The sequence below is a fragment of the Acomys minous genome, assembly GCF_964271855.1.
Source record: "Acomys minous genome assembly, chromosome: 7".
Taxonomy (NCBI): Eukaryota; Metazoa; Chordata; class Mammalia; order Rodentia; family Muridae; genus Acomys; species Acomys minous.
Window position 1 is genome coordinate 37,718,906 of NC_140488.1, and position 26,814 is coordinate 37,745,719.

At 39.1% G+C, this 26,814-nt stretch overlaps 1 protein-coding gene across 5 annotated transcripts in view; it reads left to right on the top strand.

Annotated features, from left to right (window-relative positions):
* The window catches only part of DOCK11 (dedicator of cytokinesis 11), a 188,302-nt gene that overhangs the window by 123,067 nt on the left and 38,421 nt on the right, over positions 1-26,814 (top strand). For 3 of the 5 annotated variants that reach the window (XM_084790544.1, XM_084790540.1, XM_084790542.1), the window contains 10 exons: positions 516-694; positions 2,248-2,364; positions 5,971-6,046; positions 6,615-6,724; positions 8,496-8,607; positions 8,917-8,955; positions 16,670-16,736; positions 18,665-18,712; positions 20,708-20,850; positions 23,170-23,285. In XM_084790544.1, coding sequence (XP_084646670.1) covers positions 516-694; positions 2,248-2,364; positions 5,971-6,046; positions 6,615-6,724; positions 8,496-8,607; positions 8,917-8,955; positions 16,670-16,736; positions 18,665-18,712; positions 20,708-20,850; positions 23,170-23,285 — 1,007 coding nt within the window. The remainder of the gene's footprint in view (positions 1-515; positions 695-2,247; positions 2,365-5,970; positions 6,047-6,614; positions 6,725-8,495; positions 8,608-8,916; positions 8,956-16,669; positions 16,737-18,664; positions 18,713-20,707; positions 20,851-23,169; positions 23,286-26,814) is intronic. The other 2 variants (XM_084790541.1, XM_084790543.1) reach the window with 1 other exon arrangement.

Sequence of the window (26,814 nt, forward strand, 5' to 3'; positions counted from 1 at the left end):
AAGCCAATATGTAATGATCACTGCAAAAATCAATACTTAATATCATTGTGATGATCAGGCTGTCTAGTTTGTCTACTTGTCCCACTTTATAAATATAAGTAGATAAGGAAATCAAGCACTAGTCTACAAAGTTGGGCTTATAGTTAAAATGAAATCTCTTCAGATATAAAGAAAGATATTAAAAGATGGCCAAATACAGAATCATTTCATTCTAGGTTCTATTGTAAGGGTCCTAAGACTTGAAATAATTTAGCAGAAAAAGGATCTTCATGACCTTCTTGCTGACTGAAAGAATCATTAAAACAAATCATCTCTCCCTAATTAGGAGTGTCCTTCCTTACTAAAAATGTTGCATGCTCATTCTATGCTACAGAGGAATTGTTCAGATTGATTAATAATAAATATTATAGTTCTTGCTAGCGTGATCACATGATTAAATGATGATTATAGTATTTTAATTGTCTAATAATAAATTGTGTATTTTTATTAAAGTTACAAATTTTATTGTACTGCAGATTCCAATCTTGAATACAGTTTATCAGATGAGTATTGCAAGCATCACTTCTTAGTTGGTCTGCTTCTACGGGAAACCTCCATTGCACTTCAAGACAATTATGAGATCAGATATACAGCTATCTCTGTCATAAAGAATCTTTTGATAAAACATGCATTTGATACTAGATACCAGCACAAGGTAAGAATGTCTACACAGTTCTGGGGAGCACACTAGTAACTTTCTACTAAGATTTTTCACTCAAGATGATGATGACAGTGAAGACCATAATGTAAGTATCAGTGAAAAGATATTTTTATAGATAAGGTATAAATTCAGACCGTTAAGTTTTTTTTTTTTAATGTACAAGTTTACTTGAAGAAAAACATTACCTCAAATCATCTTTTACTATTTTGATTCTGGGTAGGGAACAAACCTTAGTCTTGTACATAGTGAACACAGTCTCTACCACTGAGCTCTGTCTTCCCAGCTACTCAACTCACATTTTTAAGTTAACACATATAAAGGTCTATTTGTAACAATGAAGTGAGATTAGGTTGCTTTATGTATTTTTCTTGTATTCAGTATAAATATTTGGGCCAGTCATACTCTTCCATCATTTATTACATAAACTAACCAGGAGTTTTTAAAAGTCATACAGGTTCTGGAGAGATGGATAGGTCAGGAGTTAAGGGTGCTTGCTGCTCTTGTAGAGCATGTAACTTCAGCTCCAGAGAAATCCCATACTCTGGCCTCCATCTCTCTCTCTCTCTCTCTCTCTCTCTCTCTCTCTCTCTCTCTCTCTCTCTCCCCCAACCCCCCCCACACAAATCATATAGAGTTGTACCATGCATATACTATCAAATACCTTAATGTCCTTAGATATATACACATATTCCTAAATAAATATATTGATACTGGTTTAATAAGACATATTTAGTATATCATGTATAAAATGAGTTTTTCATGTAATATGAATTTTTCTTTATAATAAAAACATGGTATGATAATATATTACTGTAATAACCATGGATGTGGCTAAAAATCTTACCTACACTTAACATTATCTATAGCCATAGCTCTGGTTGCTGTCTGCTGCTATTTAAATTATGTATTCAAATGTCGTTAATATTGCAATTTAAGGGCATGGAAAACTAAGTTACAAACTGAATAAATTTGGAATAACCCTAAGTTATTTCTCTAGTAATGAGTAACTCAAGGAAAAAATATTTCATGTTTGATAATTCATCCTTTAATATTTAACATTCAAATACAAACAAACTTATGCTTTAATTTGTTATCATAATTAAATTGAAAAGCTGATTTACTGGTGGATTTTTCCTACAATTTAATCACATTGTGTGTTTTAGTTACCAAGATTGTTTTACTGCAGATCTTGACATTTTTTCACAATTCTGTCTGAAAGTAAATTGACTCCTTCATTTTAAGAAGTAAATTATATTAATGTAATTTGTGATAATTTACCAAATTATAAATAAAATATGCATACCAGTGTTATAAACAACCTTTCCTCTATGTGGTTATATTTGAGAGCTGTCACTGGACTCTGTATTGTGACTTAAGTCCAAACAGCAATAAAGTTCTTGGATAATTTTTGTAACTGTTATCTCATACTTCTTCTACCTTTTGTACCTATTAGCTCACTTTTAGTCTTTAATTTTATATATGGGGTCAATCCCATTTATTTGTAGCATATACCTAGTATTGATCAATAAAGTTTTGATATTTTTCAGAACCAGCAAGCTAAAATAGCGCAGTTGTACCTTCCATTCATTGGTCTGCTCTTGGAAAATATACAGCGACTAGCAGGCCGAGATACTTTGTATTCCTGTGCGGCCATGCCCAATTCTGTAAGTGTTAATGCATTTCTGTTTTGGGTTATATCTTATTTTACCTAATGTATTTGGAATTGAGGTAATTTGCTATATGATCTTAATTTTTAAGCATTTACTTTTCAGTCCATTTTACATTGGTACTGTTTTTCCTAGAGCAGTGTGTCTCAAACAATAATGTGTGGGAAATGCATTAGAACATAGATCTTAATTCAGTGGGCCATAAGATGAAGTTTAGAATCTGCATGTCTAACAAGCTTTGGCTGCCTCTTCCTAGTCCAAAGATCACATTTTGTATAATAAGGTCCAAAAAACCCCACAGATGTTTCTATTGTTTTGTTCTTTAAGATTTGCTGCTGTTAATACATTTCAGTGTATTTATTCATCTTAAGAACAAAATGAAAGAGTGTTCACTTCCAGAGTACCACCCACTGGGGATTAAGATATCTTTGCTTGGGATGTAAAGTAAATTAATGAATAAAAAAATTTATTCCATTGCCCTGTTTCTCTTCTCTCTGCAAGCCCTCTGTCTTCCTGACGTCGTTTTCCCCAGGTCTGATCTCCACCCTCATTTCTCTCTGCACTCCCTCCTTGGGTAGGCTCCTGGGTGGATTTGGGGGTGACTGTAGCTGAGACTTCTAGTAGCAGGGCTCATGGTGACTGAAGAGGACACCCTCTAACTAGACAGGACTCCTAGTGGATGGAGGGGAACACCAACACACCCACAAAAGCTTTGACCCCCAAATTTACCCTGCCTACAAGATGCGCAGGGATAAAGGTAGAGTAGAGATTGAGGGAATATCCAACCAATGCCTGCTCCAACCTGAGACACACCCCATGGGAGAAAGCCAACCCCTGACACGATTAATGATACTTTATGATGCTCAAAGATAGCTGTCCTCTGAGAGGTTCTACCTAGCAGTGGATCAAAAGAAGCATAGGTAGTCTTGTGGAAAAGCGGGGTGGTAGGGGGTGGGGAGTGGGGAGGACCTGGAGGTGACAGGAGCTTCACAAGAAAACCAACAGAGTCAACTAACCAGGGTCAAGAGGGGCCTACTAAGACTGAAGCACCAACCAAGGACCATGCACAGACTGGACCTAGGGTCCCTACACAGATGTAGCCATGTCCAGCTTAGGCTTCATGTGGGTCCCCTAGGAAAGGGAGAGGGTGCTGTCTGTGACATGGGCTCTGTTGCATGTTTATTTTTATCACTTCCCCTTGGCAGGGCTGCCTTTCCAGGCCACAGAGAAAGAGGACACACTCAGTCCTCATGCCTTGATGAGCTGGTGTGGGTTGGTAGTGGGGCTCCCCTTTTCTGAGAAATAGGGACCAGGGGAGAAGGGAGGAGGGAGGGACAAGGTAGAGAGGAGGGCGAGGGCTATGATTAGGATGTAAAATGAATAAATAAATTACTTAAAACATATTACAGACAATGAAAAAATCCATTGCTGCTTCTTATTAATAGTGTTGGTTTATTATTTCATAGTAAGTCCCTTCTAGTTTATTACAGTTGAGTGACTTAAGACTTAAAAGATAACTAGATTTCTGTTTGTCAAAACAATCTTTGCACTTGTAATAATTAAAATATTCCCCCTCAACCTTAGACCTAAAAGGTTTTCTGTCAACTGTTTCTAATTTTGCCCCAGAGAGACCTATAAAACCTTCAGTATTTGTCCTTTCCACATATGCCTTCTAAATTTTTCTCCAGGCCTTATATCACCATGTTGTCATTCCAAACCATTTATTTTGTTGGTCAGTGCTTCTGGATAGTCTTTAATTTGCCACTGGCCCTACTAAAAACAGTGATGTCAGGCCGGTGCCAACACTTGAAAGGCTGGGGCAAGATGATCCAAATTCAAGGCAAGCCTGGGCTATACAAAAAACTACCTCAAAAAATACAGTGCCCAAATTGTATGCTTTGGACTTGTTGGCCCAGTGGAAGTGTTAGCACCTATCCATCTTCATACTCTGAATGGTCCTAGATCATCTATATAATTTGCATAGTCATTTCATATTGTTGGGTGACAAGTTGAACTATGCTTTACAATGGAATCTGGAAAATTTTCCCCATAAAATGCTCCTGCTAATTTTGAAAGCCACTCCTAAGTTCCTGAGAAAGAACTTTTAAAAAATTTATTCATTTCCATCCAAATTGTAGCCCCCTCCCTCATTGCCTCCCGGTCTCACCCTTCCTCTCTCCCCGACTCCTCTCCTCCCCTCATTCCCAGAAAGAGGGAGCCTTCTTCTCCTATCATCTGACCTCAGCCTATCAACTCTCATCTGGACAGCCAGCATCCTCTTCCTCTGTGGCCTGACAAGGCTGCCCCACCAAAGGGAAGTGATCAACGAACGGGCACCAGAGTCCATATCAGAGGGTCCATCTTATCGGACCCACAAGGAGACTGTGCTGTCTATCTACTGCATCTGAGCAGAGAGTCTAGGTCCTCACCATGCATGGTCCATTGTTGGTGCATCAGTCTCTGCAGCACCTTCACCCCTTGGGGCCCAGATTGGTTGGCTTGGTTTCCTTGTAGAGCTCCTGTACTTTTCCATAAGAGAAAGAACTTTTTAAAGATCAGCTGAGGGCAGCATTTGATTTTCATTTTTAATTATGTATATATATGGTGTCAGTGTGGGTTTGTGCATGTATGCAGGTGCCTGTGGAGACCAGAAGAATGTGGCAAATGCCCTGGAGCTGGAGTTACGGGCAGTTCACATGGGTGCTTGGAATTGACTTCTGATCAAGAGCAATTAGGCACTCATACTTACCAAGCCATTCTCCAGCCCCATTAGTTTACTGAGACAGGGTCTTACTATAACTATAGTCCAGGCTGGCTTAGAACTTGAAACAACTCTGCTCACTCAATGTCCTGAGTGCTAGGGTTACTGGCATGCACCACCATCACCAGCTGGAAAAGCCACTTTTTTTCAGTTTTTTTAAAATTAATTTATTCATATTACATCTCAGTTGTTATCCCATCTCTTGTATCCTCCCATTCCTCCCTTCCTCCCACTTCCCCCCTACTCCCCTCCCCTATGTCTGTGTCTGAGGGGGACCTCTTCCCCCTGTATATGCTCATAGGGTATCAAGTCTCTCTCCTTGGTGACCAATTATCCTTCCTCTGAGTGCCCCCAGGCGTCCCACTTTTAAGCTTGCCTGGTGACTGTCTTACTTGTGGCCCTTGATTGTGTTAATGAGTGGAATGTGGATGTAACCTCACTGGCTGCCACATTCGTCTGTGTTTCTTCACACATAATAGTTTGTGCTCATGCTCGTTCCACACACATTTGACAGTGCTATTTGAAAATGTTTTACTGTCTTTCTTTTGCAGCTTACATTCACTTAGGGAGTTTTGTTACACTTCAGCTTCTAGCATTGTCCCTGGTTCCAAGGAAGAGAATGAAACAATGTTTAGATTATACCAATTGCAGCCATCTAGTTCTATCATTTGGTCAGAGGTCACGATTACTAAAGTGTGCTAGCAGCCATGCCATTTCAATATGAATAGTATTTGATGTAACTTTCACAGTTAGCTTTGTATAAAATCAGGGTACAAGCTAATTCAGATTTCTTGTGCTATTAAAAACTGGTTAAATGACTCAGGCATCATGTTCTATTACAGGCATCCAGGGATGAGTTTCCATGTGGCTTTGTTTCACCTACAAACAGAGGGAGCCTGGCCACTGACAAAGACATGGGTAATGAATCCCTTTAAAAATTATGCTTCACCTGGGTGCTTAGCAATGAACCTCTACTCTTTTTCAAATATTTCACAATAAAACTATACATAGCCTGAGCTTTCCTAAGGTTTAGTTAAAATATGACTCACACATGCAGCTATATTTTCTAGTTTGTCTAAGCATGATCAAAATGGCTATGTCTAGAGGAAAAACTAGAAAATAAAATGAAAAAATCAGAGCAAAAGATGCTGGTTTTCTTTCCTCTTAACTGTCACCGATATTGGTTAGGACACTTCCTTTTCTGGGCTTGTATTTCATTGCCTATAATATAGATAAACTGTTCTGTGTATTACATGGCTCTATTATATGACTTCCAAGGAATTGTAATACATAGCAAATTGTTTTGAGAGGGGAAATCACTTAGCCTTTACTTGTTTTCTTGTAGTGTTTTGATATATAAATTTCACATTTTAGACCAGGATCTATTCCCTGTAACAGAGATTTACTTAAAATAATATAGCACTTAGTTTAAAATTTTTTTTGATGGTTCTTTCTGTTGTTAACAAGAACTTGGACTTCTTTCCAGCTTATGGGTCTTTCCAAAATGGTCATGGGATTAAGAGGGAGGATTCAAGAGGTTCCCTTATCCCTGAAGGAGCAACGGGATTTCCAGATCCTGGGAGCACTGGTGACAACGTAAGACTCTAAACATATATAGGATAACCTAGTGACATGCTAGGCTACCAAATTTTTAAAAAAAATAAACATGCAGCTATCTGCTTTTCTTTAGTCTATTCTGGATCTGTAAAATGAACCCCACAATTTTTTAATATTTTAGTAGTACCTTTGTATCCTTGCAGCTGCTACTTGGATGTCTGGGGTTTTTCGACAAAGCTCAAGCAAGCCTCAAAGCTCATTATGTCTCCCAGACAAGCCTTGACTCCTAATCTCCTCTAATTTACTGCTTTGAATTGGGTGATCTCAAACTTCTGGCCTCAAGCAATCTTCCTGTCCCAGCCTCCTGAGTAATTGCAATGACAAATACCATGATGTCCAGTTTACCTGGTTATCTTTCTGTTTATAGGGACTAAGCCAATTATCCTCAAGTACTCTCTTACCTTTACTGTAGCTCATTGTAACCTAGAGGGAAGGTCCCAGTTTAAAATTTCTAAGCTGCCTCACATTTCATTAAAACATACCAGAGCAAGGCTGATTCAATCTTTCTTTTTTAAAATGGCAATCATTTGAGAGAAACTTGAGGTCCTTGAGTTGATAGTCTCAGAGTCCTGGTATTACTTAGGGTCTTAGAGTCCCCTAACTCTTCCATCAAATTGTTTCAAGGCTAACATTAAAATGAAAACTGTGCCTCCCTTGAGGCCAAAATCCCACATTTTAGACAGTAAAGTTCTGCCACACTATATGAAATCATAGAATCATATATTACTTAGATGAGCCTGTAAATATTTTTTAAATTATTAATAAACTCCCACTCCTGTTTTTAAGTGAAACTGGAAGTTTTACTTAAGCCAGCCATACCTAAGCCTGTCTTTATAAATAGCAATTTTCCTACTATTTCGTGCCATATTCAGTTTGCATCAGTCACCTGAATTGCTTAAAAAATGAATGGCTGTACCTCACGTTCAGAGGGTCAGTAGGTCTGAAACAGGGCCTGCTAATTTGTATTTCTAAGTCCCAAGGTGATGCCAATTCTGCTGGTTGGGAAGCACCCCTTAAGAACCACTGGAATATTACCTGGTAGTCCTTATTTTAATTATTTTATCATTATTTTATCATTAGCACATTTTTAAATAAGATTATTTGATGATTGGGAGTTGGGTATTAATACATTCTATGTAGTGATTCAAATTTAAACGTGTAGCCTGGCACGGTGATGCATGCCTGTGATCCCAGCACTTGGGGAGGCAGGTGGATCTCTGAGTTCGAGGCCAGCCTGGTCTACAAAGCAAGTTCAAGACAGCCAAGGCTACACAGAGGAAACCCTGTCTCAAAAAACAAACAAAAAAATTTAAGTGTAATTTTTAGGTGGTGATGGGGAATTAAACCCAGAACTTACATGTGGTAGACAACTGATCTACTTGTGAGCTTTATCTCCAGCCCTAAAATGTTTGTCGTGTTTTCATATAATCCCTCCTCCATATCATAACTATTTTTCATTAAAGTTATAATTGGGTATTTTAATTTTGTTATTATAACACAAAGCATATGAAAGTAAAACAAATATATCATTAATGGTTTTATCTTTATAAAAACCTTGAAATAATTTCCTAGTAATGATATCACTAGGTATGGTAGCAATGAAGACTCAGCCCATTTACCTGTCAGACATGCCATAAAATTTAAATTTATAGTTTTCCCCAATAGGACCGTGGTTAAAAAAAATAATTGAGTTTAAGGATGTGTAAAATTGCTATATTTTTTCCTAAGTCTCCTCTCTTTTATCTTACAGACCCGACAGAGCTCTTCAAGGAGTAGTGTATCCCAGTATAATCGTCTGGATCAGTATGAAATCAGAAACCTCTTGATGTGCTACTTATATATAGTAAAGATGATTTCTGAAGGTTAGAAACTAGCATATTCAGTAGGAACTGTACTAGACATCCCCCTCATAGGTTCAGGCCTAGAAGCTGAGAACATACATGTTAGACACAGAGTTATAAAGATTTAAGTTATAAAATATCCCCTAAGATGAACATTAAAATAAGTTCCCATGAATATGAATCTTTGATAGGATTTAAAAATAACTACTAATTAACTTATAAAAATAGACAGTAATTTTAGAGGATTTATTTAGCAAAGCATAAAATATGTTAACTATGAAGGAAATAACCATAATACACAATTAATATTTTAACATTTATTTGACCCAGGATTTGAAAAACATAACAAAAAACCAGGGTTTTCTAAAGGTAAGGGAATGCCACCATTGTTTCTAGAGTACCACTGGTGTTGTCTGGAGTCAGTTTGGTGTTGTCTGGAGTCAGTCATTGTTTCTTTCTTCAGCATCACTGGTGTTGTCTGGAGTCAGGCTGCCAGGCTGCTTCTCTTCTTGGAGAAGAACAGCATTCTCTGCTGGCATTACTAATTTCTGTTTATACTATATGACTAACGATAAACAAGGGATTAACAATATATACTCAGGGGTTAAAATCAAATTATCTTTTCCTCAAATGTCACATTTACTTACAAAATCCCACCCTCTTCTTCCATTTCCAAAAAGTATGCAAAGCTAAAGAACATAAAATCTATCTAACTGGGCATTGTTCAGTATATACATATAATATATTGTTCCTCATAAATATGTACAATTAACAAAGTAAATGTAAACTAGGGGAGGGCTCACTGATAGAACACATGGCTAGCATATGTGGGACCCTGGGTTCAATTCCTAGCACAGATAGAAAGAAAAGTAATTCTCAGCACTGCAAAAATCAGTAAATTTAAAATAAAAATTTTTTAAAGTATCTGGGTTTTAATCACCATTATCCTATGGTTATCTTGTGCTGATTATTAGGCATCTTAAATTTTTGTTGTTTTTTTTTAATTAAAATTTTTTTTTGGTTTTTTTGTTTGTTTGTTTTTTTGTTTTTCCGAAAAAGGGTTTCTCTCCGTTATCTTGGCCGTTCTGGACTTGGTTTGTAGACCAGGCTGGCCTCGAACTCACAGCGATCCTCCTATCTCTGCCTCCCAAGTGCTGGGATTAAAGGCGTGCGCCACCATACCCGGCTTATTTCTGCTTTAAAAAAAAAAAAAGTCTTATTGTGTAACTCTAAATGGCCTGGAACTTGTCGTGTAGACCAGGCTATCCTGTACTGCTCAAGTGCTGGGATTAAAGACATGTACCACCGTGCCCCTTATTTTATTTCATTTTTTATGTGTATGTGCACCACATATATGCCTGGTGCCTGCAGAGGTCAGGAGAGAGCATGAGATCTTCTAGAACCAAGAGTTACAGATGGTTATGAGCCACCATGTGGGTGCTGGGAACTGAACGCAGTTCCTTTGCAAGAGCAACAAATACTCTTAACTGCTGAGTCATCTCTCCAGCCCCAACTTATGCAAATTTTAGAGACAGGGCCTTACTATATATCCAGTCTCTCGATCCTCTTGCTTCAGCCTCCTGAGTGCTAGAATTACAAGGGTACACACCACACTTGGCTGTTTCATTTTTCTCCCATCGCACTTGGCTGTTTCATTTTTCTCCCATCACACTTGGCTGTTTCATTTTTCTCCCATCGCACTTAGCTGTTTCATTTTTCTCCTATCACACTTGGCTGTTTCATTTTCCCCTCTGGTGTCAGATGACAAACCTAGAGCCTTACACATGCTTAAGCAGTGCTTCACTGTCAAGCTAACACCTAAGCCATAGTTTTAAACATTTTTTTTTGTTTACTGGAGACAGGAACCCAGGGCCTAGCACATAAGCTGTATACTCATAGCCTATTTTATACAGTCTAACTATTACACACTTTTTTTGTGACGCAGAAACAATAAAACAGATCAATCAGATACGAATTACAAAGTCTAGAGGACAATAATACAAGTCACTTTTTTTCATAGTAAAGAATGGTCTTACATTCTCAATCCTTTTATCTATCTTCCATATGCTGGGACTAGACATAGCTGCTAGCATGCATGGCTATTTTTCATTTAATTTTTTTTCTGGTGCTGGAGATGAAACCTAGGACCTAGCACATAGCTATAAACCCAGGGTATCTTTACATATTTTAGCAAACTATTTGCTTTTCTGTGACAATACAAAATAACAATAAAAATAATACAGATTATTAGATAAGTTAATAGCCAATTAGCTACAGAAACATTAAAACTATTAGCCACACATAAATAATTAACTGAGAAATAAATTGATGCAGCTCAAAAACCAATTTTTATATGGCATCTCATCACTTAGCCTAGGTTATCCTAGAACTCACTATGTAGCACAGGTTAACACTGATGTCAAAGTTTTTTTTGTTGTTGTTGTTTTTTTTTTTTTGCCTCAGCCTCCTAAAGGCTGGGATTCTACCATTTCATAGTAAAAAAAACAATATAAATAATTATGCAATCTATTGGTTTCAGGAATATATAACTTAAAAATAAACTGTCAAAATTATATTGAAGTCAAAGATTGTATCTCCATGTTTTGGGAAAGAAAATAATTTTTAAAACAGGAGGTTCATGTCAGGAAATAATAGATGTAATAGTAACACAATGCTTTGCCTTTCCAAATGATAAAAACAGAATGCTCTTGCCTTCCCACAAAGATAAAAAAGTGGGATAATATGGAAACTGATTGTTATATTTATGAGGTTTCTTTATTAGAACCATAAATAGAAGCAGCAAACCCCTACCCAGATCTAGCCAACGGACAGGACATTCTCCACAGTTGAGTGGAGAGTGGGGACTGACTTTCACACGAACTCCAGTGCCCCATATTTGACCATGTCCCCTTGATGGGGAGGCCCGGTGGCACTCAGAGGAAGGATAGCAGGCTACCAAGAAGAGACTTGATACCCTATGAGCATATACAGGGGGAGGAAGTCCCCCTCAGTCACAGTCATAGGGGAGAGGAGTAAGGGGAAACTAGGAGGAAGGGAGGAATGGGAGGATACAGGGGATGGGATAACAACTGAGATGTAATATGAATGAATTAATTTTTAAAAATACAAAAAATAACCATAAATAGAATAAAACATTTCATCCAAATTTTAATAGTTTTGTGATATTAAAAAATATTGTTGGCTCTCAAATGAAAAAAATTATCGTATGAGAATACTCTTAAGTTCATTCTTTTTTTGGTATTCCTATTCCAAGAGCCAAAAAAAATATATATGTGTGTCTCTTGGAGATATATATGTATCTCCAAGAGACACATGTGGAAAAAACGGGGAGGGAAAGAGTAATATTGCCCTCTGCTTCTCTCCTTCCAATGCAGTATAAACACACATCCATACATGCAGTCACCATGTACTTTGCTAACCAAGTCTGGATGCATGTTTTGATGTCACAGATAAAACTATGACTTTCATTTCTTATTAACTTAATAGTTTTCTTACAAATATAGGCTTTGTTTAGTGTGTTGAGTAATTTGTCCTTATTAATTAGATTGTTCTTCTGTTTTTACTTTGTGAAGAGAACATTTTCAGTAACTCATAAATGTCTCCATCAAATCTCTTTATCTTTTGCAGGTTTAAAGTCACACTGCATCCCATAGTCATACTCATTTTATTCTTAAAAAAAAAATTTACATCCAGAACCTTTGCAAAGGTGTGGTTCTAGTGGCCTTGTCTAGTAAATAGTATTTTCATTACTCTATGTACATTTGAATGTTGAGCTCTCACAAGTTCATATCCTTCAGGTGCTCCTAACTTTTTACATTTTGTTAAAACCTTAGTAACTTTAATGTCAACTTTGTTCTACTTGTACACAATTGTTTTAGGGGGAGGGGATTTTGAAGAGTTTCCTTCTCTGTTTATCTGTATATATTTTACTAACAGCAGTTCACTATTTTAAGGACCTAAAGGGCATGCGTCAAAGAGTTCTAAATAGAATTGCTTTATTATTAGTTGCATAACGTGAATTTATAGAAGACACTATCTTATTGGGCAAAACCACATTTTCCTTAAAACATGAAGGGAAGCTGCTACTTCTTCCTATTTGTTGATTTTTCTTTTCAACCCAGAATCTGAATGAACTCTTGTCAGAAATCACTTTTAGACTTCTTTGCAGAACTTCTTACATTTTGAGATTCAGTAACATTTACAGTAGGGCCTTCCTTGGAAGGCAAAACAGCATTACCAGATTTCTTTGAACTGTCAGTTTTGTGACCAAAATGCCCTGATCTCCTTTCGTGAACATATTTTGAAGTATAGTCCACAGGAAACACCTCTGTACTACTTGGATGTTTTTTCCTTGCCATGGATGACTGTAAACGAGATTTACTAGGCATCTTTTCCTCTGGGGTTTCATATACTATTACAGCTTCTCCAGAGGGAAGGCTCTCAAAGTTCCAAGGCGTGGTATTTTTTCCCACTTTTTGTGTGGAGCTATGTTTTTTCACTCCCAAAAGGGCTGAGAAACTCAATTCACCTTTCTTTGAGTTTTCCTTTGTAGGTGTTACAGGATGAGTTTTACTTGTCGGTAATGAGGTCTCTTTGGTAACCTGATCATCCTCATCAGAGGTGTCCACAAATGAGGTCTCTGATACCTGAGTGATTACCTGTCTGCTTTGTGCAGTTGGATCGCTTCTACTTGGTTCTACTCTTGCCTTACACCCGGATTTTTTCTGATCATTGTGTGATTTTGCAGGATACTTAGGAGTGATATGCACCTCTACTGATTGGGGAGGGTCCTTTACTGTATAAACGTGTTTCCTTTTCTTTTGAGCACCTGGAACAAAATCATCATCCTCACTATCTGAAAAACTCAAACGAACACGTGGCGGTTTTTTTTTTAGCTTTTCAGAAAGCCTTTTGTTCTCCTCTTTTAATTTGTTATTTTCTACAGTGAGCTGAGCAATCTGCACTAGATTTTTTTGTTGCAAGCTACTAAATTCTTGCTGTAGCATTTCCTTGTATGTTTCATTCATTAAACAGCGCTCACATAGGGAGGAGTGACATATCTGTGATTTAATCTTTGACCCTGTCCCAGACCTCCTTCCCTCTGTCAACTGTGCTTTCCTCATATTGGCTAATTTCATTTGTAAGCGGTAAAGCTCTTTATCATGGACCTCTTTCAGTGTTACCCATGCCTTTTTAAAATCATCTGATGCCAAATCATTTACACTAACCTTTACTTTACCAATCCATGAGTATTTTGGGTCATTTCCCCTGTCTTCGTTACCATTACTGCTGGACTCCATCTTTTTCCACTTATTTGTAACCAAAAAAGGTGGGTTTGGGCTTGGCAGGGCCACTGACAAAATGGCCAAAGAGCTTCTGCTGAGTATTTGTCACTGGCTAGCAAGTGGCAGGACCACCAGCCACTTTGTAACTAAGGAGCTGCAGCCAATGGCTTGGTGGTGCTACTAACAAAATGGCAAAGGAGCCTTTAAAGGGGATGGTTTGCTCACCAGAACACTAGCACCAGCAGTGCTTCCCTTGTGGGTAGTCTCAGCACTGCTAGTTGGTGATTTGAGCCTGCCGGTAGGCGACGCGGCCCTGTGGGAGGGTGATTGGGCCTGCCGGGAGGGGACGCGGCCCTGTGGGAGGGTGACTGGGCCTGCCGGGAGGGGACGCGGCCCTGTGGGAGGGTGACTGGGCCTGCCGGGAGGGGATGCGGCCCTGTGGGAAGGTGACTGGGCCTGCCGGGAGGCGACGCGGCCCTGTGGGAGGGTGACTGGGCCTGCCGGGAGGCGACGCGGCCCTGTGGGAGGGTGACTGGGCCTGCCGGGAGGGGACGCGGCCTATAGGCCGCTAAGGGACGTGGCTTTGGGCCGCTGAGGGACGCGGCCTTTGGGCCGCTGAGGGACGCAGCCTTTGGGCCGGTGATTGGGCCTACCCGGAGGCCACGCGGCCTTTGGGCCGGTGAGGCGCCTCACCACACTCACCCGCCTGCCCCTTTACAGACCTGCAAAGAAGCTGCCTTTAAACGCAGTCCAGAGGAGCAGGTGCCGAGGATGAAAAAAAGGGCCCAGTTTCTTTTTCCTAGAAAGAAACCAAAAGTTTTTTGTTGAAAGAAGAAAAAATGTGAAAGCAGGAGGGCAAGAGAAATGCACCGCCTTCTAAAATGGCGCTGCTGCAATGCCCTCCGAGCCTAAGCGGAAGAAACCTTTTAAAGCCGAGGGACGCGCATGCGCGCCCCCTAAGGAAGGGGTGGGTCCTCTCTGGGAGATACCAAAAGGCGGCGGCAGGGGGCGCGTGTGCGCACAGAAATTACTGTTAGCTTAATCTTTTAGAGCAAATTGTATGAAGACCATTTTGGTTATTGACTATTAATATTTGGGTTATATAAAAGTTTTGGAATAAGGTGAGGACAGTGACCCATGCTATAGTGCTCCCCGCTCCCGCACTGTAGAAGGTGGAAGTAAAACTATTTTGAGTTCAGGATTAACCTATACAACCTCCTGAGACTCTAGACCCCAGTTTAAAATAAAATTTAGAAAATGCTTTATAATTTCAGCTGTTGGGAGGCAGAGGCAAGGGAATGGAAAGTTTAAGGCCAATCTGGGCTGCGTCTTCAACCTGGTCCAGGGAGATAGCTGGCAGCAGCTGCAAAGGCACTTGCCTTGTAACCTGAGTTCAATCCCCAAGGCCCGTATGTGGAAATAGAGCACTCAACTCACAAGTTGTCCTCCAGCTTCTATAAGTGCTGGAGCTCAGATGTGCTCCCAACATGCACAATAAATATAAAAATAAATTTTAAAATGAAAATTATTTTTAAAAAGAATTTTCCTAGCACATGTAGGGTACTAGGTTTGATCCTGGTATGATACTGGGATCAAAAGATGTATTAAGAATAGGAGAAGCAGTACCAAAACCCCTTCATTCTACCTTATTCCATCATAAGGTCGGCTTTGTCTCCTCAATCCTTGTCTACCGAAGGTTGTTGCTTAGATGGAAAGTCATTTATCTACTATTTATGATAAAAGATTTTGTCATTTACAAAAGGGATAGCTAATGCTGTTAGCTATATCAGAGGAGTATAAAACGAAAGGTATATCTTGATAAAATTTTAATAATTTTTATTTCTTTATTTTATTTTTATATTTTTAGTCAGAGCTGGGAAAGGTAGCACATTCCCTTTATCTCAGCACTTGGGAGGTAGAGGCAAGAGGATCAGGAATTGAAAGTTAACCTGGACTATGAGACCCTGTCTCAAACAAACAAAATGAAACCCTGTAGGCAGGTAGGCAGGTAGGTAGGTAGATCATAAAAGGTATATTGGGAAAAATGAAAGAAATGGGTTAAAGAAACTTACAGAGATAGATTTAAGACATTCTTCTGTCTGAAATAGAACACCAGCCTTATTATCTAAAGAAGAAAATAGAAAACTTTCTCTAAAGTTCTTAAATATTTTGGTTAACAGAGCCCTTTGAATTGGAGGAGATAAAGGCACCTGACCCTTACCATTGTTTGTGAAATTTTAGAGTTGGCTAAGCCTTGGGGGTAAAAGAGAAACAAAATAGTCCTATTCTGTCTTCAACTATGATAGATTGGAACAAACGATCCCAAACAACATTACAAAGTAAATAAAAAGGTTAGAATAAAAAGATAACACAATACATTTAAATCAATGCAAAAAAAAAAGGTGTGTATTCTTTTAAGCACGGTGTGATGAAACACACTTTTAATTGCAGCACCCAAGAGATAAAGCAGGAAGCAGAAAGTCTGAGCACTTGTTATTTTAAGGCCAGTCTGGCCTCATAGTGAAATCCTACCTAAAGAAAAGGGAAGGGGAAACTCCCCTTGGTGGTGTAGGCCTATAATCCCAGAACTCTGAAGTGGAGGCAGTAGGATTAGGAATCATCATAGTGGATTTGAGGTCAGCCTGGAATATATACCACCCAGTCTTTAAAAGGATAGAAAGGGTGGGTGTTGGGCAGTGGGAAGAAAAAGATAGTGATGAAGTGTGTGGGATGGCTTTTGGTTCTTGAATCTAACACTTTCTTTTTCCTATTTTCAGATACTCTCTTAACTTACTGGAATAAAGTGTCTCCTCAGGAGCTCATAAACATTCTCGTACTTCTAGAGTAAGTTACAGTATTTTCCTAAACAGTCCATTTATTTGGGAAGAGTTGGTTGAAAAAAATTAAATGTTACAGTTTTTCTGTTTTCAGCTGTCCATTTGCTAATATTGTAGAAAATGCTGTTATTTTAATAATCTAAAGTCTAGCATTCTTCGTCCAGTGATAAAGAAAAGCAAGAGGGTTGGATGCTTGTGATCCCCATAGAAAAACTCTGATTTAGTAATAGGCTGTCTTACAGATGGGTGGGCCTCCTATTTCTTATTCCTCTGGAAACTAGAATGCTATCAGCTGGCTTGTGTCGTTCCTTGGAAGCAGATGCTGCATTACTGAAAAGCTAGAATATAGATTTTCCACTCTTAAATAGAGCTGAATAAGTTTAAATACTACCCACTTTAGGAACAAATAGATGCAGTTTTATGGCTCTATATAGAAATGTACAGCTACATGTATCCTGGGGAAACCAACTGTAGTGATTAAAAGGTGTTATATGCTGAGCTACTATGTTATCATTATCAAAAGCTAAAAGGAAAATATGTACAGATTGAAATGTAGGGATTTTTTACATAAATAGTGCATATGCATTATACATATGCTTTATATGCAGATGTAAAATAAAAAGAATAATTGATACATAACCAGTGGATTCAACTTTTTTTAAAAATTGTAGAAAATATCTGCAGATTAGCAGTTAAGATTTCAAGGGGGTTCTCCCAAATACGTATTTATTCATTTTTAAAAATTAGATAAAAGACAATGGGATTTCCATTGGGCATTTTCATGCAAGTCATTTCTGTTGATTCTCCCATGCCCTCTCCTCTAAGCTCCTCCCATTCCTGCTAGCCTCCTTCATCCATTAGCCACATTTTTGCTTTCATGTAACATGTTATCTATTGCATTTTTTCCTGTTTTTTTTTTCTTCCACTAACCTTCCATGAAGACCCTTTGTGGAGAGCCACAGATAGCAGCACCCCCTGCTGCTTCCCCGGCACAATGCGCCCCTTATGTGCGTGCGCAATGCGCCCTTGAGTGAGGTGGCGTGATCCGAACAAGGCATAGTGTGAGGTGGCGTGACCCGAACAAGGCATAGCGTGAGGTGGCGTGATCCGAACGCACCAACCAAGAGCAACAACGTGGCAGTCTCTGACAGGACCAGGCACACTATAAAGGTTCTGTGGGAGCTTTTCCCGAGGTCACTCCGGTAGTCAAAGTTCCTGAATAAACTGCTGCAAGAAGAGTTCCTGGTGTTGGTGTCTTTCCTGCTGGTCGGGGGCGGCATCGACTACCCTTCTCCTTTTTGTGGTCCCTTTTCTAGTTTGTTGACTCACCTCTCCACTGCCCCCCCCCAAGGGTTGTAAACACTGTAAAGATTCTGGGGAATATTTACTAATGAAGACACAAGTGATGTTGAGAATTTGCTTGAAAAGAGACAGGATGAATGAGAGGGCGGAGGAAGAGCAGCCTGCTTTTCATGGAACTTAAACAAGACTGTGAAAGCTGTTGAAGCTGGGAAATAATGAGCTCATGGAGATGTAGATGTTAGTTTTCCTATTTTCATGTGTTTATGATTATTAATAGTAGAGAGTATTTTAATACTATTGTACAAAATACAGCATTCACTCCCAGTTCTATAATTAAGGAACATGTTTTGGTCTTACTGAGTGCTAGACACCTTTGCTAGGTTATGGTGCACAAAGGATGATTTACATGGGCAAGTTTTTTTTAACCTCTCATTACATTTATATATAAAGACTTGGGACTTTTACTGTTAGTTTAACTATAGCAAATATATGTGGAAAGATTCTGTGGAAATGTATGATATGATAATATTATTTAAGTAAATTGGTCTTTGGGACATATGACTTTCTACTTATTTCTTGTTAAATTGCAGCAGGTAGGCTATATTACTAACATACTGTTGTTTGCCTTTCCAGAGTATGTTTGTTTCACTTCCGATATATGGGAAAAAGAAACATAGCAAGGTAATTCCTGCAGTGCTACAACTTGCCCTTTCTTCATTCTTTTCCAACAAAGAACAATCTCATCTGTGGCATGTCAATCTTAAGATACTGAATTAGGTTAACATGAGGGCAGCTGGGATGTATTCAGCATATCCCATCAAAGTTAAAACTAATGGGAACTGACACTGTGGTTTCAAAAGGGTAATGACTAAAGTGATACAGAAGGGTTCTACCTTCTGAGATCTCCTAAACTTCGAGCAGATATTTGTGTTTCTTGGAGGACTTAAGTAAGGGCTGAAAATAAGGGCAGGCAGAAAACCAAAAGGCAAGGGTGGCTGTTAGATGTTTAACTTTTGCCTACAATCTGTTAACACTCCCAACACTATGGTGAATAGAAACCCTCAACAGTAATTAGGACATACATTATATATTATCTGTTTAGTCCTTTGCCTCTTAAGTCTTTATGAAGGAAAGTTTGAGGGACACAGAGGCATAGTCGGTGATAGAGCATTTGGTTAGCATGCCCAAGGCCCTGGATTCAATGCCCCAAATCACACACACACAAAAAAAAAGTAAAGAAAAGAAAAAGAAGGAAAATAAATTTGTGCACCTAGGTACTTTGTTAGCATGTGTGAAGTCCTGGGTTCAATCCAAAGCACTGGGAAAAAACAGTCAGGAATGTCTGAAGGTCCCCAAGGCAAAGAAAGGTCTTGGATACTTCAATTATGAGTGTGTATGTATGTAAATGAAGTAGAATCCGCATTAAAGGAATTCGAATATAGAGTCTTTTTAAAATGTGTTTGCTTGGACTAGTGCATGCCATGGCAAATGTGTGAAGGTCAGAGGACAACTTGTGGAGTGGGTTCTCTCCTATAGTGTGTGTTCCAGGGATCGAACTCATGTTGTTAAGCTTGGTGGCAAGCACCTTCAACCACTGAGCCATGACTCCAGTACCAAATGGTGTCTTTTTCAAAGTTAAAATCCATAGGACTTTGTTTCTCTTCTTCGGTTTTGATTTTGGTTTTGGTTTTGGTTTTGGTGACAGATTCTCAAGGAGCTCAAGTTTGCCTTGAACTTGTTCCGTCTCCATGGATGACTTTAAATTCCTGATGCCCTTGCCTATGATTCTCAAGGGCAGGGATTATAGGATGTGTAAACATACCACCCCTGGCTTAGTTTCATGAATTAAAACCTTTCTATGTGGTTTATTGCTGCGTCTCTGGAACAGCCTAGTATAGCTCTCAAGTGAGAAGAGCTCCACTTCCGTCTTTTCCTGTGACCGTGAGCTGCTCTGATCATCAGCACCATAGACCCGAGCATCTCAGATCCTGTTACTCTGACCTCATTGATTATAAGAGGACAAACTTCTCCTTCCTGAGATTATATATGACCCAGTTGCAAGTGGCCCAGAAGGAGACTGGATTGATATTCATTCTTAAACATTTGATGCCAGCCCCTTCCCATTTCAGTGTCCGTCTTCTCTTTTTCATTCCTCATTTCCTGCAAAAAGACAGTATTACTGGATTGATGACTACTTAACCCCAGTGTTTTTGAGAAGTATAGAAGTGGGAAGCGCTTTCTAAATGCCTTAGCTAATAGTATAAGCTCTTTTTAAAATCCACTAAAATTTTATATAGTTTAGGAGCTGGAGAGATGGCTCACAGTTTCTAATATGCCTCATTTAATCCAAGTAATAGTTGACAGAATCTTGAGCAGCATATTATGTTTATCTGGAAACACATCAACTAAAATCACATTTCAGTTTAAAAGAAACAATGAGTATATTATCGAAGCACTTCAATTTTTGTTATTGTTGGGGTTGTTGTTGTTGTTGTTTTGATGGAGGTTTGAGATAGGATCTCACTGTGTAGCCCTGGCTATCTTGGAACTCACTATGTAGACCAGGCTGGCCTTGAACTCATAGAGCCTGCCTCTGCCTCCCAAGTGTTAGGATTAAAGGTGTACACCACTACTTCCAAGCTTTACTTCAGGTACTGATTTCAAATTTTATTTCAGGGTACATGATGCCTGGCTATCCAAGCACTTTGGAATAGATCGAAAATCACAAACTATGCCAGCTCTTCGAAACAGATCAGGAGTGATGCAGGCTCGGCTTCAGCATCTTAGCAGTTTAGAAAGTTCATTCACACTTAATCACAGTAAGTAAGCTGTGGGGGGAGGTATATGAAATGCCCTGGTAATGCTATTTAATCTTTTTTTAATGTTTATGTGTGTAGTATGTGTATAGGTATGTTCATGCCTATGGGTGCAAATGTATGTGCAGGTGTATGTGGCAGTCCAAGTTGGTAACAGGGATCTTTCCTTTTCTTTTTTCTTTTTCTAATTTTTAAATTAAATTAAATTTAATTTAATTTTGTTCAAGACAGGGTTTCTCTGTGTAGCCTTGGCTGTCCTGGACTTTCTTTGTAGACCAGGCTGGCCTCAAACTCACAGAGATCCACCTGCCTCTGCTTCCCTGAATGCTAGGATTATAGTTGCACCACCCCAACCAGCTGGGATGTTTCTTAACTTTATGTCACTATCTGCTGAGACAGGGTCTCTCAGTCAAATCCAGATCTGGCCAGTCTTGCCACTCACACCAGAGAATCTCTGTGTCTGCCTTTTTCTGGGCACCCCCTCCACACCCACTCTGCTCATCATGTTTGTATGGCAAGCACTTTAACCCCGAGTCACCACTGAAGCCCAATTTTAAATCGCAAGTCCTGGTTTATTTGCTTATGTTCTGTGCATTGGTGTTTTGCCAGCATGTGTGTCTGTATGAGGGTGTCAGATCTTGGAGTTGCACACAGTTGTCAGCTGCCATTGGGACCTGTGGAAAAGCAATCTCTTACCCAGTGAGCCATCTCTTCAGCCCTGGTTTAAGTCCCTGATGTGATTGGAAATAATTTCTCATGCAGAGAGTTATAATTGCATTTCCCTGTTATATGTTTATTAATATACGATAATTTCATCATGCATGACTGTTTAGTAACATGAATCTTTTCAACAACTGTATGTGATTTAAATATTTCCTTAGTGTTAAAGATCTTTTCCGTGCAATTGCTGTTAATAAATTTTTACATTAGATATCCTTTTCACAACTGTCAAATTTTATTTTTTTTCAATTACTATAGATCTATTGATTTTATTTTATGTTTATCAGTGTTTTGTCCGAATGTATGTATTACACCGTATGTGTGCCTGGTGCCTGTGAAGGCCAGGACAGGGCATTTGATCCCCTGGAACTGGAGTTACAGATGAGTGTGAGTCACCATGTGGATGCTGGGAATTGAACCCAGGTTCTCTGGAAGAGCAATAAGTGCTCTTAACTAATGAGCTATCTCTTTAGCTTCGTTAAATTTTAATAGAAAGTATTAACATCCTAATAAAAGAGCATGTACAATGCTCATTTAGAGTTACTATGTTCACCATGCTCACTGCAGAAATGAATTGACTCTAGCTGGGCTTAGTAGTACATGCCTGTAATCCCAGCTACCAAGGAGGGTGAGGCACATAGTTCACAAGTTCAAGGCCAGCTTGAGCAAATTTGATCTTGTATCATACAATGAAAAGTAAAAACAAAACAAAACAAAAAGCTGAGGACCTAGCTCAGCGATAGAGTGTGTGCCATGTATGAGGCCTTCTGTTCAATCCCCAGTAGCACCAAATAATAATAATGAGGTCTAAATACTATTTGTTGAAGGTATATTTAAATGGGATAAAGCATTGAAAAGGCATCGGGGGCAAGGAGAGAAATCTTGCCTAACTGGGGCCATTAGAGGATTAGATAAAGGGAAAATACCCTATCTGCAAATATCAATCAAAGCTCAGAGTGAGAACACTTTCATTTTCATATGGTCCTCCAAAGGTCACAGAAAAAGAAGCCAAGAAAACTGGCTTTGTGAAGCCCAATAGTTTAAGAAAAAAAAAAAAAAGTCCCCACAGATAAAGCCTAAGTGAAAAGACTGAGGACACAAATTAAACAAGTTTTTGCTTCTTGTAAAAGTGCAATGAACCTGCTTCCATCAGCCCATAAATAGGCAGAGATTTAGAAACAAGTCTCCTGTCACTGGCAGACTTGAAGACATCTGACTGTAGGACACTGAATTTTGAGTGGCTTTCTCATTTTTTTTCCCCAGCCCTGTTGGCAGCACAGCCTAAGAGGCCTCTCACAGGATTTCCTAATTATATCACATTAGCTCATTACTGAGATCACATCACGAAAGAGGCCATCTAAATCCATGCTGCAGAGCTCGTGAGATGATAGGGTGCTGATGTGAAAATTGAACCCAAGCGATTTCAAGCAGTCGATGGCTCTCAATCAGGAATGAGTGCACTGAGGTTCATTAGGCCTGTTGGTATCATGAGCTCCTTCTAAGAAGGCAAGACTGTCTCAGTGAGGCTTTGGCAGGAAGTCGTTCAGTGCTGTTAATGTAGGTGTGTGCTGGGCATGGTTTAATATGCTTCTATTCCCCTAGGTTCTGTGACGACGGAAGCAGACATTTTCCATCAGGCTCTTCTGGAAGGCAATACTGCTACTGAAGTTTCTCTGACAGTACTAGACACTATATCATTTTTCACCCAGTGTTTCAAGGTAAAGATGAGTGTGAAATCGGTTGGTGTCATTGCAAGGAAGGAAGAGCATTTTACAGTAACTAGCTTGTGAGAGGCATGATAGACTAGTTTAAAATAACCTGGTAGGAGAAGTGAGGAAACACTGGCGGCCAGCCAGGTTTGACTAGCTATGGTATAATGTTGGGAAATCACTGAAACTTGATCATTCTTCAAGTGTAAATGTTCAGACTAAAATATCCTTAATCCACCTCTGCCTCTTAAATTCTGTTGTTTTAAGAGGTGGCACAGGCCTGTAATCCCAGCACTCAGGGAGGCAGGGGAAGGCAGATGGATCTCCGTGAGTTGAAGGCCAGCCTGGTCTACAAAGTGAGTTCAGGACAGCCAAGGCTACACAGAGAAACCCTGTCTCAAAAACAACAACAAAACAAATCATGTTTTATATTTGTCTTTAGATTCAGTTTTCTGCCAGGCATACTGACTCGTTGCCTATAATGTCAGGAGTTGGGCAACAGAGGCCAGAGAGTAGCCACAAATTTGAAGCTAGTCTGATTGATATAACAGGATCCAAGTCATCCAAGGCTATGTAGACAAAGGAAGTGGGGGAGAAAGAAAGTCTTGAATTTGCAAGCAAATGGATGGAACTAGAAACGATCATCCTGAGTAACCCAGACCCAGAAAGACACACATGGTATATACTCACTTATAATTAGATACTAACACAACATTGATGTCCTCTGAGAGTCTTCACTCAGCGGGGGATAGGGACAGATGCTGGGTCTCGCTATTGTGACTCCAGGTGAGAGTGGTTTGGGAGAATAGGGAGATAGAAGGACCCAGAAGGTCCAGGATCCATACACAAGGACCATCAAGGCTGGCTGATCTGGACCCAGGGTGACCTGCACAAACTGCTGTGCCAACCAAGGACAAAACATGCAGCAAACCTAGACCCCTATTCAGATCTAGCCAATGGACAGCTCATTTTCCACAGTTGTGTGGACTCTAACATGAACTCTGGTGTCCCCTATTTGACCACTTCCCCTAGTGGGAGGCCTGGTGGCACTCAGAGGAAGGGGAAGCAGGCTACCAGGGTGAGACCTGATAGGCTGTGGTCATATGGTGGAGAAGGAGGTCCCCTTCTGTCACAGACCTGGGGGAGGGGAACAGAATGAAAGAGGGAGGGAGGGGGGAAATGGGAAGATATAAGTGAGGGGATTACAATCAGGGTGTAATATGAATACATTATAAATAAAAAAAGAAATGAGAGAAGGAAAGGAGGGAGGGAGAATTTTCTTTCATGTTTTTATTAAAATAACTATTAGTTTTTCCTTGAAATCATCAGAGAGTCAGCCAAAATACCCACTGTAACAAGGTAAATTCTAGGGATATGTCCAGGCACGCTGATAGGCTCTTCAGGTTTTCCTCTCAACCCAAATTATCATTCCTTTGATTTATAAAAATAAAGTCCAGTCAGTTAGCTTGCAGGCATGTTGGAAGGCTAAAATAACATCGCAGATGTGAGAGTGTTTACAAAATAAAAACCACATGAACATAATGTAAGGTAGCATAACTATGAGAACCCCAAAGGGGAAATCACAACTGCTTTCTCTTCAGTTACAGATTATTTGTGTTTTGTTTGCTTTGTTGATTTTTTGCTTTTTCTTCATTCTTAAGTAATATGGTCAGTTGCTTTATGCTTCCAGATATACTATAGAAAATTGCCCCATGCTTCTCAAAGACAGTATAAAGGAAAATCATATAACATACTAACAAGAAGTTTTAGTAGGTGGCTGTACAAAATACTTATTTGTTTTAATTAAAATAACACACATATTATTTTTCATCATGTCAGTAGATAAGGTATTGGGTCTCATGGCTAGTCTTTCATTCCTCCCTGCTTTTCTGATACTTTTTATGTATTTAACAGATACTTGTATATTTCTTGGTGAAAGTCAAACACTCTTTTAAATGCTTCACAAACATTAATTTGCTATTTTGGTGCTGAGCATCAAGCCATGTCCTCATGTGTGCAAAGCACATATTACGTCACTGTGTTGCCTTACTTTTTATTTTGAAGGCTGGAGTAATAAAGGGAGGTAAAATGACATAGGAGGACATGCGATCTTTATGAAGTTGCAAAAATGCTTTAAAGTTGGATTAAAGTAGTTCAGTTCTGTTGCCAGACTTACTAAAAGTGACTGAATTGTACTCTTAAAACTGGTGGATTTTTAGTAACACAAATTATGTCCCTATAAACTTAAAAATACAAATAATAAATAAACTTTTACTCTTCTTGATAGCCTTATGTATAGAAACTTATCATTCTCACTGTAAAACAGGGACCCTCAATCCTACAGGGAGGTTCACATAGCAAAGCTCATCAGTGGCAGGATCAAAATTCAGAGTTAGACCAATCATAATGGAAATCATTGATGCTAAGTACTCACCACCAATGTTATTATTAGATCTGTCACAGCTTTGTCTAGTTTTATGTGGCAGGCAGAACTGATGTAACCTGATTAGTTTCTTGAGAGGCAAAAAGGCAAAACTGGAGAAGTTAACTAATGTTTTGATTTTAGATAATCTCTGTGTGTGTGTGTGTGTTGTGTGTTGTGTGTTGTGTGTGTATGTATGTATGTGTATTTGTGTATACCTATATGCATTCATGCATATGACTTCAGGCAAAAGTGTGGAGGACAAGGACATCCTTGACTGTGATCTCTTGCCTCCCACCTTATTTGGCACAGGGTCTCTGTTGTTTTTCCACTGTGTACTATAGGCTAGCTGGCAGAAGAGCCTCCAGAAATTGTTTCTGACTCCCATCTCCCATAGGAACTCTAGGATTCCAGAGGCTTCTGCTGCGAGGTCTGATTTTACATGATTTGTGGGGATTTGAACTGAGTTTCTCGGGCTAGCATGCCAAAGACTTTTATCGACAGTCATCTCTCAAGCCCCGTTTTAATTTTAATTTTAATTTTGGTTTTTTTTTTTCAAATTTTTTTCAGTGTTGGGGATTGAACTCGGGATCTCCCAGGGAGACCTTCATATAGTAGAGAGACATTTTACCAATGAGCTATATATACATCGTGGCCCTTTGGTGATTTATTTTAAAGCTAATTTCATAAACCAAATGATACCTCTGTACAACTCTACTGGTTATTGTTTCTTTATGCTCATTTACAAGAGACATTTAAACAGCCACTTGTGGTATCAACTTATCACTAGTGCATAAATATATCATCTATAGAAATACACTTCCAAAAGTAAATAAGATAATAGGTTTTTTAAAAGAATCGTTAGAGCTCTCTTAATTATCACTCTCCAGAGCAATGCAAAGGCCAATTGCCTCGAATTTGTTTTTAAATTTCTGAATGTATGAGTTAGTAAAAACTATTCTTCCTAGCCAGTCATGACTGGACAAACTCATAATTCCAGCAAGAGGATTGTGACTTTAAGCCAGCCAGGGCTATATATATACATGGCAAGTTCTAGATGCCCCTGAGCTGCATAGAGAGAACTTTAGGAAAAAAAGAAAAGGAAGAAGGCAGAAA